The sequence below is a fragment of the Mandrillus leucophaeus genome, unplaced genomic scaffold, assembly GCF_000951045.1.
Source record: "Mandrillus leucophaeus isolate KB7577 unplaced genomic scaffold, Mleu.le_1.0 Scaffold29, whole genome shotgun sequence".
Lineage (NCBI taxonomy): Eukaryota > Metazoa > Chordata > Mammalia > Primates > Cercopithecidae > Mandrillus > Mandrillus leucophaeus.
This window is the reverse complement of record NW_012103031.1, coordinates 2,030,851-2,046,753: the sequence shown is the minus strand read 5'-3', so window position 1 is coordinate 2,046,753 and position 15,903 is coordinate 2,030,851. Positions and strand designations below refer to the sequence as shown.

Genomic DNA, 15,903 nt, shown 5'->3' with positions numbered 1-15,903 from the left:
TAAATAAATAAAATAAAATGAGGAAATAATTCTACCCTCCTTAAAAGGTTGTCACGACAATGAAATAAGATTATAGCCAGGCGTGATGGTTCATGTCTGCAATCCTGGCACTTTGGGAGACCTGCTTCTTACCCCAATGGAGGAATGATGGTGCCACCTGCCATAACCCTGGAATGCTGAGTCTTATTAACATGAATATTTCTATCTCAGAGGAGATAAAGGATCTCATTGATCAGCTGGGTGAGGGAGGAAGGAGTGTGCATGAGCTGCAGAAGTTGAAGAAAAAACTGGAGATGGAAAAGGAAGAACTCCAGGTGGCCCTGGAAGAAGCTGAGTCTTCCCTGGAGGTAACCACAGGGCCATCACCTTGGGGACTGTGGACCCTTGGCCAGGCACTGCACACCTTCTTGGCCAGAAAGACTCATGTTTATATTCCTGGTAGGTTGAAGAGAGCAAAGTGATTCGAATTCAATTGGAACTGGCTCAGGTTAAAGCTGACATCGACCGGAGAATCCATGAGAAAGAAGAAGAATTTGAGGCTACCAGGTACAGAGCTGGTGGGATGGGAGGCTGACTCTTGGGCAGCGTGATGGAGCAGAGTCCAGAAACCCGGGTCTCTTTCAGCTACTAGTTGCATGATATTGGGCAATTCAGGTGAACCTCGCTGAACCTGTTTCCTCATCTATGAAATGGAAATAAAGACGGTACCTCACACTACTGTGTCTAGTTTATGAACACTTTGTTTTTGGGGGTTTTGTTTTTTTGGTTTTTTTTCTTTTGGAGTCATAGTCTTGCTCTGTTGCCTAGGCCACAGTGTAGTAGTGCAATCCAAGCTCACTGCAACCTCTACCTCCTGGGTTCAAGCAATTCTCCTGCCTTAGCCTCCCAAGTAGCTAGGATCACAGGCATGTGCCACCGTGCCAAGCTAATTTTTGTATTTTTACTAGAGACAGGGTTTCGCCATGTTGGCCAGGCTGGTCTTGAACTCTTGACCTCAAGTGATCTGCCCACCTTGGCCTCCCAAAGTGCTGGGATTACAGGCATGAGCCACCGTGCCCGGCCTATGAACACTTTAGATGTAGTATTTTAGCCATGATGGTTAATGAAGCAGAGAATCTATTATGTGCTTACTGGCTGTTTGTATATCTTCTTCGGAGAAAAGTCTGTTCTTTGCCCCTTTCAAAAATTGGATTGCTTCTTTTTATTGTTGAGTTGTAAGAGTTCTTTATATATTCTGAACACTAGACTTATCAGTAATGATTTGCAAATATTTTTTTCCCATTCTATGGGTTGTCTTGTCACTTTCTTAAAGGTATCCATTCAAACATAAAGGTTATTTCATTTTGGCTGGGCGCAGTGGCTCACGCCTGTAATCCTAGCACTCTGGAAGGCTGAGATGGGAGGATCCTTTGAGCTCAGGAGTTTGAGACCAGCCTGGGCAACACAGCAAAACCCCCACTCTACCAAAAAAAAAAAAAAAAAAAAACGCTGGGTGTGGTGGCATGGCCTGTAGTCCCAGTTACTGGGGAGGCTGAGATGGGAAGATCACTCGAGCCGCAGAGTTCAAGGCTGCAGTGAGCTATCATCACACTACTACACCATCACAGAATGTGATGGTTTTTCCATTACAGCCTGAGCCAGAGAGTGACTCTAAATCAACAAAATGACCTTCCTTTAATTTCCCCAAAGCATGAAACCCTTATCCCTGTCTTGTACCTTTTTAAGGGTTTAATTTCACAACATGGTGCCTGGACTCATGCTGATGCTGAGACCTCTTCTCTAGGGAGGCCTAGCACAGACTGAACAGCTAGCCCAGTATGCCAAGGTCTTCTCTGCTTGGACTTACAGGAAGAACCACCAGCGGGCAATCGAGTCCTTGCAGGCCAGCCTGGAGGCAGAGGCCAAGGGCCGGGCAGAGGCACTTCGGCTCAAGAAGAAGATGGAGACGGACCTCAATGAGATGGAAATCCAGCTGGACCATGCCAACAAGAACAACAGCGAACTTGTAAAGACACTGAAAAGGCTGCAACAGCAAATCAAGGTAGCGATCTGGGAGGAGGAGAAACGAGGTACAAGGCACACTATCATCGGTTGAGTCTGAAGGCCTAAAGGGGGCTAACTTAATGCATGTCTTCAGCCAGCATAAAGGCATAAGAGTGAGAATGTGGGGTGGCTGTCAGTCCAGGGAGCAGGAGGCTTGGGGACTATATAAAGAAGAGGCCCTCAACCACCAAAAGTCCCAATTCTGGACAACTGGAAAGATGGACCAAAGGAGGGAAACAGGAAGTTAAGCTCATCTTGATCCCTCCCTCCCTCCCTCCCTTCCTCCCTTCCTTCCTTCCTTCCTTCCTTCCTGAGATGGAGTTTTGCTCTTGTCACTCAGGCTGGAGTGCAGTGGTGCAATCTCGGCTCACTGCAACCTCCACCTCCCGGGTTCAAGCAATTCTCCTGCCTCAGCCTCCTGAGCAGCTGGGATTACAGGTGACCACCACCACGCCCAGCTAATTTTTGTATTTTTAATAGAGACGGGGTTTCACCATGCTGGCCAGGCTAATCTCCAACGCCTGACCTCAGGTGATCTGCCCACCTCAGCCTCCCAAAGTGCTGGGATTACAGGCGTGAGCCACCACACCCAGTCCTGTCTTGATTTGTAAAATCATTTTTTACTTATTATAAACCATTTCAGACATAGAGAAATGAAGAACACAACAAAACTCATATACCCACTACTTGCCTTAAAAAATAAACACAAACAGAGCTGAAGACCCCTTTACAATCATTCTATTATGAGACTGTTCTTTACAGCATACAGAGCTGGAACCACACTTGCTAACTGGAGACGTGCCCTAACCAGGTACTGTTTTAGGTGTCCAAGAGTGGACAAGACAATGCTGGACACAGTTGGTGTTCACATGTAGTCCCAGCTACTCAGGAGGCTGAAGAGAAAGGATTGCCTGAGGCCAGGCTTGAGTTTGTGACCAGTCTGGGCATCATAGCAAGACCCCATCTCCACAAAAAATAAAATGAGCCAGGCATGGTGGTGTGTGCCTGTAGTTCCAGCTACTCAGGAGGCTGAGGTGGGAGGATCACTTGAGCCCAGAAGTTGGAGGCTGCTGTGAGCTATGACTACACCACTGCATTCCAGCCTGGGTGATAGAGTGAGACTCTGTCTCGAAAACAAAACAAAGAGTGGACAAAACAGACAAACATCCCCATGCAGACAGCAACAAAAATAAAACTGTATTGTTAAAACTGGTGATAAGTCCTATGGAGAAATAAGAGGATAGCCTGGGCGCAGTGGCTCACGCCTGTAATCCCAGCACTTTGGGAGGCTGAGGTGGGCAGATTGCTTGAGGTCAGGAGTTTGAGACCAGCCTGAGCAACATGGCAAAAACCCATCTCTACTAAAAATAAAAAAATTAGCCAGGTGTGGTGGCAGGCACCTGTAATCCCAGCTACTTGGGAAGGTGAGGCAGGAGACTCACTTGAACCTGGGAGGCGGAGATTGCAGTGAGCTGAGATCATGCCATTGCACTCCAGCCTAGGGGAGCCAAGATCATGCCATTGCACTCCAGCCTAGGGGACAGAGCAAGACTCCATCTCAAAAAAAAAAAAAAAGAGAAATAAGAGGACAGAAGAAAGCTGGGGATCAGCCTAGGCAGGATTAGAATATGATTGGCTGAGGTCACTGGGGAGGCCTCCTGGAGAAGGCTGTGCTGGGAACACCAGGTGCTCTATCATCAGGAAAGGTTTGACTTCACGTTGACCTCATGTTAGATAACTTCCTAGGTCCTGGCCCTGCTGGAGCTCCACCACACCATAAGCTCCCCAAGCCCAGGTCTGTTCCTCACTCTTCTTCTGTGACGTCCCCGCCTGCCCAGTTTCCTGCTGAACCCAGTCGATAAAGGTCACGGCGCCCTCAGGTCTGGCCACCCCCAAGGTCATACCATGGCCCAGTGTATGGGCTCAGGCTGGGTCCTTGTGCCCCCCAGGACTTGCAGGTCCAGATGGACGAGGATGCCAGGCAGCATGAGGAGCTGCGGGAGCAGTACAACCTGCAGGAGCGGCGCCTGAGCCTGCTGCAGACGGAGCTGGAGGAGGTGCGTTCTGCCCTGGAGGGCAGCGAGCGTTCACGCAAGCTGCTGGAGCAGGAAATGGTGGAGATCACCGAACGGCACAACGAGATCAACATCCAGGTAGGACAGGGCTCCTGGGTCAGTGCCACTTGCACCCACACTCTGGGGGTTAGGGGGTGCTGGGGTGAGGCCAGGATGGTGCCCAAACCATGTGAGCCCCCATCAAAACTCAGAGGAAGGCAGTGCACCCCACTCAGCAAATCCTCAAAACTCATCTGCAGAGCTTTTTGTAAAATTGTGACTTTAAAGTCCAGGATATAAAAGATATCCCAGCCTGGGCCGGGCACGGTGGCTCACACCTGTAATCCCAGCACTTTGGGAGGCCGAGGCAGGCGGATCACCTAAGGTCAGGAGTTCGAGACCAGCCTGGCCAACATGATGAAACCCCATCTCTACTAAAAATACAAAAATTAGCCAGGTGTGGTGGCAGGCACCTGTAATCCCAGGTACTCAGGAGGCTGAGGCAGGAGAATTGCTTGAACCCAGGAGGCAGAAATTGCGCTGAGCCAAGATCATGCCACTGCATTCCAGCCTGGGTGACAGAGTGACCATCTAAAAAAAAATGTGTGTGTATATATATATATTTATTTATATATATATAAATATTTATATATTTTATATATGTATATATATATTTACTTAAATAGATATCTATCCCAGCCTGACCAACATGATGAAACCCCATCTCTACTAAAAATACAATAATTAGCCAGGCGTAGTCATGCATGCCATAATCTTAGCTGCTACTTGGGAAGCTGAGGCACAAGAATCACTTGAACCCTGGAGGTCGAGGTTGCAGTGAGCCAAGATCATGCTACTGCACTCCAGCCTGGGCGACACAGTAAGACTCTGACTCAAAAATAAAAATAAAATAAAATATATAATCTTGGCCAGGCACAGTGGCTCACGTCTGTAATCCCAGCACTATGGGAGGCAGAGGTGGGAGGATTGCTTGAGGTCAAGAATTCAAGACCAACCTAGGCAACATAGCCAGACCCTGTCTCTAAAAACATGAAAAATTAGTTGGGCGTAGTGGTGCTCATCTGTAGTCCCAGGTACTTGGAAGGCTGAGGTGGGAGGATTGCTTGAGCCTAAGAGGTTGAGGCTGCAGTGAGCTGTGATTGCATGACTGCACAATCCAGCCTGAGTGACACAGCAAGATCCTGCCTAAAATAAAATAAAATAAGAATGCAGGAGAGGGACCCATACCCCACGCAGAGGGCCCAGGGCCATTTCCTGTTGGGGTTGGGCAAGCATGTCTGGCAGAGGTTGTGTTCTTTCCTGGACACAGGAAGGCCCATGCAGACTCCTGGCTCATGGTGAGATCTCCATTTCTTCCTCCAGAACCAGAGCCTCCTCGTGGTCAAACGCAAGCTGGAGTCAGATGTCCAACGCATCTCCAACGAGCACGAGGAGCTCATCAGTGAGTTCCGCTCGGCCGACGAGAAGGCCAAGAAGGCCATGACGGACGTAAGTGCGTGTGCCCCTTGCTGCTGGCAGGCAGGGTTTCGGTGCCTGCTGAGGACCAGGCTGTCTGGGCGGGAAGGCCACTCCTGCCATCGTGGGCCACTGTGGACCCAAGCGTGGTTCCCTGCCAGGGAGAATGTGGCCCTGCTCTGGAGGAGCCCAAGGCTTTTCTAAAAAGCCACACACATGAAAGTAAGAAAGATTTACAAGCTCTAGGTGATCATGTGAAAGATTATAGCACAACGCCCTGTGTCTTGCATCAAAGAAGCCATCAAAGTGGGTTCATCTGGACAGGCTTTTTGGCAATGGGATGCATTAAAACAGCCTTGGGCTAGGCATGGTGGCTCACACTTGTAATCCCAGCACTTTGGGAGGCCAAGGCAGCAGGATTGCTTGAGGCCAGGAGTTCAAGACCAGCCTGGGCAATATAGCAACTACTAAAAATGTTAAAAATTAGCCCGGCATCGTGGCATGTGCCTGTAGTCTCAACTACTCACAAGGCTGAGATGGGAGGATCACCTGAACCCAGGAGTTTGAGGTTGCCGTGAGTCATGATCCCACCACTGCACTGCAGCCTGGGTGACAGAACAAGACCTTGTCTCAAAATATGAAATAGGCCGGGCGCGGTGGCTCAAGCCTGTAATCCCAGCACTCTGGGAGGCCGAGGCGGGCGGATCACGAGGTCAGGAGATCAAGACCATCCTGGCTAACACGGTGAAACCCCGTCTCTACTAAAAAAAAAAAATACAAAAAACTAGCCGGGCGAGGTGGCGGGCGCCTGTAGTCCCAGCTATTCGGGAGGCTGAGGCAGGAGAATGGCGTAAACCCGGGAGGTGGAGCTTGCAGTGAGCTGAGATCCAGCCACTGCACTCCAGCCAGGGCAACAGAGCGAGACTCCGTCTCAAAAAAAAAAAAAAACATGAAATAATAACAAAAACAATAAAATCAAACAGCCTTGAGGGAAGGGCTAGTAAAAGGAAGAGAGATGAGCCCAGGGACGCAGAGGAGGACGTTGGCAGGATGTGCCCCCAAGTGCTCTCAGCCCAGTATCCCTTCGGGTGTTCACACCAGCCTCGAGTGGTGGGTTCTGTTTACTCCCTACTTGGAAGATGAAGGAATACAGATTCTCATCATCAGGCTCCTCTCACTTGATGGAAATCCCAGGAGTTCAGGAACATTGCTGGTCTTACTTGTTGCTACCTCCCAAGAGCACAGGCCCATGCCTGGCCCACCATAGACCCTCATGAACATCTGTGGAATGAATGTAAGGAGAAAGAGACTGAGAGGGGACAAGCAACATGCTGAAGGTCACTCAGGGCTGGACACAGTCCTGGGTCTTCCAACTCCAGAGGCTGTGCTTTTCCCACCCTCCATGCTGTGCCCCTCATGGAGAGGGCAGTCAGTAGGGTTTGGCTTGAGTGTGCCCGGCTGGTGGGAGTCCGTGAAGATGGGAGGCATAAGTTTGGCTCCCCCTCCCCTCTCGGGGGCAAAGGGGAGCATAGGGCACCCCTTCCACCAAACCCCAGCGGCATGTCAGCGGGGCTCCCCCTGTCAACCAGTTGGTTTCCTAGAGACCGGGAGACAAGTTCTCACATCTCTCAAAGGAGCTACGAGCCTGGGTAGCACCCAGCTCCAACTCCTGCTCTTCTCCCCACTTGCAGGCCACCCGCATGGCAGAAGAACTCCGGCAAGAGCAGGACCACTGCATGCACCTGGAGAAGATCAAGAAGAACTACGAGGTCACCATCAAAGACCTGCAGGCCAAGATGGAGGAGGCCGAGCAGCTGGCTCTGAAAGGCGGGAAGCGCACAATCATGAAGCTGGAGGCCAGGGTGAGGGCGATGCAGGGCTCAGCTAAGGGAGGAATGGGGATCTGGTGGGGTGGGGGGTGTGTGTGTGAGATGCCTGTCTTTTGCCAAAAAACATGTCCTGGGTTTGATGAAGAATCGGGTTATGCAAGTGCTAGGAAAGAAGAGGAAATTGAAAGGACCAGGTGCAGCGGCTCACGCCTGTAATCCTAATATTTTAGGAGGCTGAGGCGGGAGGATCACTTGAGGCCAGGAGTTTGAGACCAGCTGAGGCAACATAATGAGCCCTCTATCTCTACAAAAAAAAAAAAAAAAAAAAAAAAAAGTTAAATTAGCTGGGTGTAGTGGCACATGCCTGTAGTCCCAGCTACTCAGGAGGCTGAGTTGGGAGGCTAGCTTGAGCCCAGGAGATTGAGGCTACAGTGAGCTATGACAGCACTACTGCACTTCAGCCTGGGTGACAGAGCCAGACCCTGTCTCAGAAAAAAAGAGAAAAGAAGGAAAGAAAGAAAGAAGGGAGGGAGGGTAAGAAAGAGAAAAGGAAATTGAGAAAAGAGTTCTAATTTCTCTCAAGTTCTCCTCTCCTCCTTCCCTGCCTGTCACCTTCCTCCCCGGAATGTCCTTAGCCTCGAGCAGAGTAATCCCCAATATTCTCCTTGCCTTTTTTTACTCACTGAAAGAAAACAAGGCTTAGTCTTTGCCCCATGAAATGCCAGAGCTGGAAGGGCCCGGAAAGTTCTATCATTTTGTCTGACTCCCTGACACCCCCATTTTCCAGAGGAGGGAATTTGAGGCTCAAGAGAAAGTGTTTGACAACCACAGCATGGCCTGTAAAAGGCAGAGCCCACCCGACTCTCCTGTCCAGGGTCCATCCCCTCACCTCTGGGCAGGAGGCGGATACTGCAGCCACAAGGCCCCTGTCTGAGGCCACTGAGCTCTGAAGCTCAAAACCATGCGTTCCAGGAGGCTGAGGCAGGAGGATCGCTTGAGCGCAGGAGGTCAAGGCTGCAGTAAGCCATGATCACGCCACTGCCCTCCAGCCTGGGCAACAGAGCGGGACCCCGTCAAGAAAACAAAAAACAAAACACATGTGTTCGCTCAGCTGCATTCCTCTCTTCCTCCCACAGATCAAGGAACTAGAGACAGAGCTGGACGGGGAACAGAAACAGCACGCGGAGACGGTCAAGACGCTGCGTAAGAACGAGCGTCGCCTCAAAGAGCTGATCTTCCAGACAGAGGAGGACAACAAGACCAACCAGCGCATGCAGGAGCTGGTGGAGAAGCTACAGAACAAGCTGAAGATCTACAAGAGGCAGATCGAGGAGGCGGTGGGTGCCTATGCGCCTCCCTGCTCCTCCTTCCCTCATGCTTGTTTTCTCAGTGCGGGTCCCCAGCCTTTCTGGGAATTAACCACAGGGAAAGAAGCAAGCATAGGCCCTAAGATGATTCTGTGAGGCTCATGTCCATGGCGTCTCCTCCTTGGAATCCAGTGGGAGGGGCAACCAGACACTACACACCAGAGATAAGAACTTGTAAAGAGGCCAGGCATGGTGGTGGCTCATGCCTGTAATCCCAGCGCTTTGGAAGGTTGAGGTGGGTGGATCCCCTGAGATCAGGAGTTCGAGACCAGCCTGGCCAAAATGGTGAAACCCATCTCTACTAAAAATACAAAATTTAGTCAGGCATGGTGGGGGGCACCTTAACCCCAGCTACTTGGGAGGCTGAGGCAGGAGAATCGCTTGAACCCTGGAGGTGGAGGTTGCAGTGAGCCAAGATCGTGCCCCTGCACTCCAGCCTGGGCGACAGAGCGAGACTGTCTCTCAAAAAAAAAAAAAATGCACATTTAACCAGAACCAGCCATGTTTATGCCCCGTTTCCTGCCGTGCCTTTGTCACAGGAGGACCAGGCCAACCAGACCCTGGCTCGATACAGGAAGACAGTGCACGAGCTGGATGACGCTGAGGAGCGAGCGGGCATGGCAGAGACCGCCCTAAACAAGCTGCGCACCAGACACCGCGTGGCCGGCAAGGGCATCACCTCTGTGGAGATCATCCAGGTGTCTAAGACAGGCACCTCGAAAACCCTTTCTGAGGAGTGAGGCCCTCCGTGTCCTAGGCCACAGCCGGTAGGTGTGGACTCTGCTCTGGACGACCTCGCTCAGAGCGCTCCTTCCCTGCACTGGCTTTGCTCCTAGCAGTGGTACTATGTGACCCAGCCATATTCCCCCTGCTCCCCAGGTCTAGTCTTTGTCACACCCAGTCTCATGCAACAGGAAGCACAAAGCTCTTCCCCTCCCTCTTTAGCTGCAAAACCCCTTTAGATGCTCACAGCCCTCGGGTGGGGCGTTGTTCACCTGTATCACAGGTGCTGGCCGACCTGATGTTCCCCCATCTGCATGGAAGGGCGGTTCCCAAGTGTGATGCCACTTGACGCTAGCCTTGGTACCTAGTGCTTAGTACACAGTCACTGGGACATCCACAAGCTTATGGCAATGTGTGTTCATCTTTCATGTTCCCCACAATATCATTCTTCACTGGATATTTCATCAATCCTGGTTGAGTTCAGGTCTCTAATGCTAAGAAAATGATAATTATCATCACAGTTGCCATTTCTCGAACACCGAGTGCAGGTAGGATTTTGAGGAAACAATGGAAAGTAGTCTTTATTCCCCTTAATTCAGAACTAATCAAGGATGAAAAATATTGGAGATAAATATATAAAAGTTAAAATAGGCTGGGCGCAGTGGCTTGTGCCTGTAAATCCTAGTACTTTCGGAGGCTGAGGTGGGAAGATGGTTTAAATCTGGGAGTTCAAGACCGGCCTGGGCAACACAGTGAAACCCTGCCTCTACAAAAGTAAAAAAAATTAGCCAGGCATGGTGGTGCACACCTGTAGTCCCAGTTACTCGGGAGGCTGAGACAGGAGGATCCCTTGAGCCCAAGAGTCTGAGGTTACAATGATCTATGATCATACCACTGCATTCCAGCCTGGGCAACAGAGCGAGGTCCCATCTCAAACAAAAAAAAAAGTCAAAATACCAGTTTTATTTATTTGTTTATTTATTTGAGAGGGAGTCTCGCTCTGTCACCAGGCTGGAGTGCAGTGGTGCGATTTCGGCTCACTGCAACCTCCGCCTCCCAGGTTCAAGCGATTCTCCTGCCTCAGCGTCCCGAGTAGCTAGGACTACAGGGGAACATCACAATGCCCAGCGAATTTTTGTATTTTTAGTAGAGACAAGGTTTCACCATGTTGGCCAGGATGGTCTCAATCTCTTGACCTCATGATCCACCCACCTTGGCCTCCCAAAGTGCTGGGATTACAGGCATGAGCCACCACGCCTGGCCCAAATACCAGTTTTACTATGCTATAATTCTAGATTGAGGATGTGGCTTTAATGTGCGTCCACCATAGGCATCCTCGTACTTTGCCTCAAAATTAAAGATACCTGAAATTCCAACTCTACTAAAAATACAAAATTTGCCAGGCGTGGTGGCGCACGCCTGTAATCCCAGCTGCTCGGGAGGCTGAGGAACTAGAATTGCTTGAACCTAGGAGGCACAGGTTGCAGTGAGCCGACATCGCGCCACTGCACTCCAGCCTGGGTGCGACAGAGCAAGACTCTGTCTCAAAAAAAAAAAAAAAAAAAAAGATAACTGCAGAACTGAACAAATGCAGGCTTAATCCCTGGGGAGCAGCCACTATTCCCAGGAGAGGAACGATCAAAACCCAGCATCCCTGGCAGTAGATCTAAAAGGAGAGATTAGGTGGGGCTCAGCTCTGCCTTCCTGGTTCCTTCCTTATTCCAAAAACAAGATCAATCACTCCTTTTCCCATGGACAGAAGCAAAAAGAAAGTGAGGAGTAAGGCACAGAATGTGATTCTGGAAGAGTGGATCCCAAAACGTGGTCCCGGGACCAGCAGCATCAGTGTCACCTAGGACATTCTTAGAAACGCCTATTCTTAGGCCTGGGTCCAGACCTACTGCATCAGGAGCTCTGGGGGTGCGCCCAGCATCTGTGATTTAGCAAGCCCTCCAGGTGACTCAGATGTGTGACTGAGTTTGAGAACCACCCAGATACACGCAGCCAGGGTGTGGAGGTTTCTCCTTGAACAAGAGCCAAGTGCTAGGAAAGTAAAGGAAACTCAAAGGGCTGGGCGCAGTGTCTCACGCCTCTAATCCCAACACTTTGGGAGGCCAAGGTGGGAGGATCACTTGAGGCCAGAAGTTTGAGACCAGCCTGGGCAACAGAGCAAGGCCCTATCTCTACCAAAAAAAAATGTAAAAAATGAACGTGGTGGTGGCTAAGTGCATGGAAAATGCTTTTCACTCTCTTTTCTACCCTACAAGGTAGGTATAACTACCCCCATTTGTCAGGTGAGGAAAATGAGCTTGGAGAAGTTCGGTGATTTCCTCATGGTCACACACACCCTGTGCTATGAAAAGGCAAGTTATCTTTTATTTGAAGTTACTGTGGAGATTGACATGGTTGCCATCTGTGTGGGATTAACCAGGGCAGCAAAAAATCAAAGACTTGGTTCACTTTGGGAGGTGGGGTGGGCTGAACCCTAAGCACCACCCTCCATGGCTTCTGGGAATTATATCTGGCCTCCCTGAACCAACATCTTGTTGAATCAGCCCTAGTGAGGAGGTTAAGGTTCCCTGCTCAGTCACAATTCGCTATCTTTCAGTAATGGTGGTTAGTTTGGGTTTTGGCCAAAAGCAATAACCTCATTGACCTTTGATGTGAAGTTGAGCTTTATCTGACCATTTGCTTAGGGAGGAGATAAAATATGGGGCACAGAATCTTTTTCTGAATTCTCTAACCCTGAAATAATGGTTAGCTCAGGAAGTTAAGGAAATCAGAAGCTTGTCTCTGCATTAATGTGTAACCATCTCCTTTCAGGGCAAACACCTGAAAGGGATCCTTCCCAGTGAGCTCTGACCTAGGTGGGGACTACTCTATGAGGCTTCCTGCACACCAAGAGTCAGGAGGCAGTTCAGCTCCTTCCCCTAGGAGTCTTAGGCTCCAGGATTAGACATCCTTTAAAGGAGGTCCCCTGCCCTGGCTTGGCTGGACCTGGTACAATTGCTCTGTCACAGCAAGGATCTACTTCCATGCCATCAGGCTGCCATCCTGCCACCAGAGGTGATGAGGCTGTGCCTCTGGGGTCTACTCTCCATGTCCTGATCTGTCCATTTTGTTTTTATTTAATCAGCCAGGCATGAAGGCAGGTCCCCGTAATCCCAGCTACTCAGGAGGTTGAGGCAGGAGAATTGCTTGAACCTGGGAGGCAGAGGTTGCAGTGAGACTCTGTCTCCAGAAAAATTAAAAAAAAAAAAAATTAAAACTGAAAAGGAAAAAAATTAAAAACATAAAAATAAAATATTTTAACAGAAAAGTAAGAGAATAAATAAAACCGATCCTTCACCAGGCAGAGGAGAGAAGGGAATTCCAGATAGAAGGCCCAACACACACAAAAGTGCAAAGGTGGGAGGTACATAAGGGCACAGGCTGGCTGGAGCAGATGGGCTCAGGATGAGGCCAGAGACCTGCAGCGCGGTGGGGGGATGAAGCTAGCAGGGTAGGGTAGGCAGGGGTGAGACTGTGAATGGCTCTACTGGGTGCAAATATTCCATGAACTTCATAAGGAAACCTTACTAATTTTAAAAATCCATTTGTGGGAATGTGATGTGCAGTAGCTTTTCTTTCTTTGGAAGATGGTCACATCACAATAGCAAAACCCCTTGTGACACATCACAGGCAGGCTCTCAGGGAGAGCTCTGTATCCCAGGGCACTGCACTCTGGGCCCACCCAATGACTTGTAGGGGTACATTAAGCCCAAAGAATGTGTCTCTTAACTCTCAGAACTTCATGCAGAACAAGCTAGGTATGACTCAACAGTATCCATTACTAGGAAGGAAGCCTTTGCAGAAGCTTCCTAGGCATCTCAGGGAGCTGATGTCAGAGGAGCAAAGATGTCAGAGTTCCCAGCTCTGACCCACATGGACTTGCTCACCTTGCTCACTATCTGTCTTTCTCTCTTTTTCCAGGGTAATACAGATCTCAACTGCGGTTCATTGAGAGGGAGAAAATACGAAAATGGAAAACTGGATCTGTCCTGAGAATGTTTACTATGCAAAAGAAAGTGCAAGCCAGGAAGAGACAGGAGGTGAAGAATAAAGAGTGCTATGGTGGAGAATGAATTTGGGAACGTAAATACCAGGCATTAGAAAAATGAAAATGAGCGGGGCTTCTCTGGGACGGCAGTAAGCATTTGGATGACAGAAACGATGGGTCTGTTTCAGTTGAGTTCCTACATGTTCATGTCAAGGACGGAATATGTAATGTCTGTGACCCAGCTGTTCTCTACAAAGAATTCCTCATGTTGACAATGTTAATGTCCCAATATAGCTTAAATAAAAGAAACATTAAAAAAAAATAGACCAACTGGGGCTTCTTTGCTTTTTTAGACAAAGAGTCTTGCTCTGTGGCCTGGGCTGGCGTGCAGTGGCACAATCATGGCTCACTGCAGCCTTGAACTCCTGGGTACAGGCAATCTTCCTGCCTCTGCCTCCAGTCCAGTACAGTAGCAGTACCGACGTGTCGCTCTGCCTGGCTAATTTTTATTTTTCTAGAGATGGGTTCTCACTATGTTGCCCTGGCAGGTCTTGAATTCTTAGGCTCAAGCAATCCTCCCACCTCAGCCTCCTAAAATGTTAGGATTACAGGTGTGAGCCACTACACTAGACTTGGAGCTTCTTTTTAAATGGAGAAATTTTATTTTCCTAAGACTTATCCAAAGGCAATTTTTACCACTGCCACATAAAAAAGTTTTGTTGCATCCCTATATACTAATTCACAGGCTTGTTTCTACTGGAAACCATGAAAACAATACAGTCTTGGTGAAGTTCTTTCCAAATTTTGAAAGTCTGTATCAGAGAAATGAAAACAAACTAGGTTTCTTAAAGCCAAGAAAGTTACGGAATCTCTGGAGCAGGTCAAGTCCATCCAGGCTAATGCTCCACATCGCCCCTGCACGTTCCATCTCATCTCCCAGGATGTCCAGACACCAGTGGGTCAGCTCCGTGAGGGCAGGCAGTTAGCCATTTTGTTCACTACTGTATCCTCAGCAACTAGAGACTGCCAGGGCTGAAGTGTGCACACAGTAAACACATAGAGAGGAAATGAAAGAATGAGCTGCTTCCCAGGGTAGTGTCCTTCCTGACACTGCCAGAAAGTTCTTCCTTCAATCCAGATGAGACCTGTGCCCCGGTGGCATCTGCATGCTGACCTGCTATTTCTTTCTTTTTTTTATTTTTTTGAGACAGAGCCTCACTCTGTCACCCAGGCTGGAGTGCAATGGCACAATCTCGGCTCACTGCAACCTCCGCCTCCCGGGTTCAAGCAATTCTCCTGTCTCAGCCTCCCAAGTAGCTGGGATTGCAGGCACGTGCCGCCACACCCAGAAGATTTTTGTATTGTTAGTAGAGATGGGGTTTCACCATGTTGGCCAGGCTGGACTCAAACTCCCGATCTCAGGTGATCCCTCCACCTCAGCTGCCCAAAGTGCTGGGATTATAGCCATGAGCCGCTGGCCCCAGCCACTGGCCTGGTGTTTCTACCCAAAGCCCTACAGAACAACCTTCATGGAAGTCAGTTCTCAAGATAGGTCCCAACAAGTTTTCTCTTCTCTAGGCTGAACATTCCTGGGTCCGTCAACTTTCCCTCGTGTGGCAAGGTTTCTATTGTGATCGAATACTCCTCGACCCTTTCCTTTCCTTGCCCTCCTAGTCTTTGGAGAGCTGCTGTGGGGGCAGCGCCATGAGGGAGGGCTCCCTGCCAGTTCCCAGCCCTCAGAACACACGGGCTCTCTGGGAATGGTGTGTCTTCCAGCATTCTGACCTCTCTCCAATCCGTTGGCAGGCAGAAATCACTGTGTGGGGTGGTGGAGAGGGGAACACTACTTCTTCGGTGGGTCCCTCTCTACCTTCACACAAGGGCACATCACCCCGTGATGGTTTTGAACTTGGCACTCTTGGCTGGGCAAGGTGGTTCATGCCTGTGATTCCAGAACTTTGGGAGGCCGAGGCAGGAGGATCACTTGAGGCCAGGAATTGAAGACCAACCTGGGCAACATATCGAGATCCTGTCTCTACAAAACATGTAAAAAATTAGCCAACGATGGTGGTGCACGCCTGTAGTCTCGGTTACTTGGGAGCCTGAAGAGGGAGGATCACTTGAGCCCAGGAGGTCGAAGCTGCAGTGAGCGCTGATTGCATCACTGCACTCCTACCTGGGTGACAAAGCGAGACCCTATCTCAAAAAAAATAAACTGGGTGTTCTCTAGTTGGAGCCCTGGGGGGAGCTTTGGTTCCTTCTATGCAATTGAACCAAATGTGATAACACTGCCCTCAGGTGGCAGGGTCTCTGACTGCTGCGTGTGGATTTCCCAGGAGACATCAAATCACAGAATCTTAGAATTGTATATT

At 49.6% G+C, this 15,903-nt stretch overlaps 1 protein-coding gene across 1 annotated transcript in view; it reads left to right on the top strand.

Annotated features, from left to right (window-relative positions):
* LOC105543757 (myosin-7-like) overlaps positions 1 to 13,845 on the top strand; it is a 91,276-nt gene extending 77,431 nt beyond the window's left edge. Inside the window, exons 33-42 of the mRNA XM_011985834.1 lie at positions 211 to 347; positions 443 to 546; positions 1,849 to 2,041; positions 3,993 to 4,196; positions 5,481 to 5,606; positions 7,265 to 7,435; positions 8,539 to 8,739; positions 9,309 to 9,532; positions 13,015 to 13,017; positions 13,465 to 13,845. Of these exons, the coding sequence (XP_011841224.1) occupies positions 211 to 347; positions 443 to 546; positions 1,849 to 2,041; positions 3,993 to 4,196; positions 5,481 to 5,606; positions 7,265 to 7,435; positions 8,539 to 8,739; positions 9,309 to 9,509 (1,337 nt within the window). The 3' untranslated portion in view covers positions 9,510 to 9,532; positions 13,015 to 13,017; positions 13,465 to 13,845. The remainder of the gene's footprint in view (positions 1 to 210; positions 348 to 442; positions 547 to 1,848; positions 2,042 to 3,992; positions 4,197 to 5,480; positions 5,607 to 7,264; positions 7,436 to 8,538; positions 8,740 to 9,308; positions 9,533 to 13,014; positions 13,018 to 13,464) is intronic.
* The last annotated feature ends 2,058 nt before the right edge of the window (positions 13,846 to 15,903 follow it).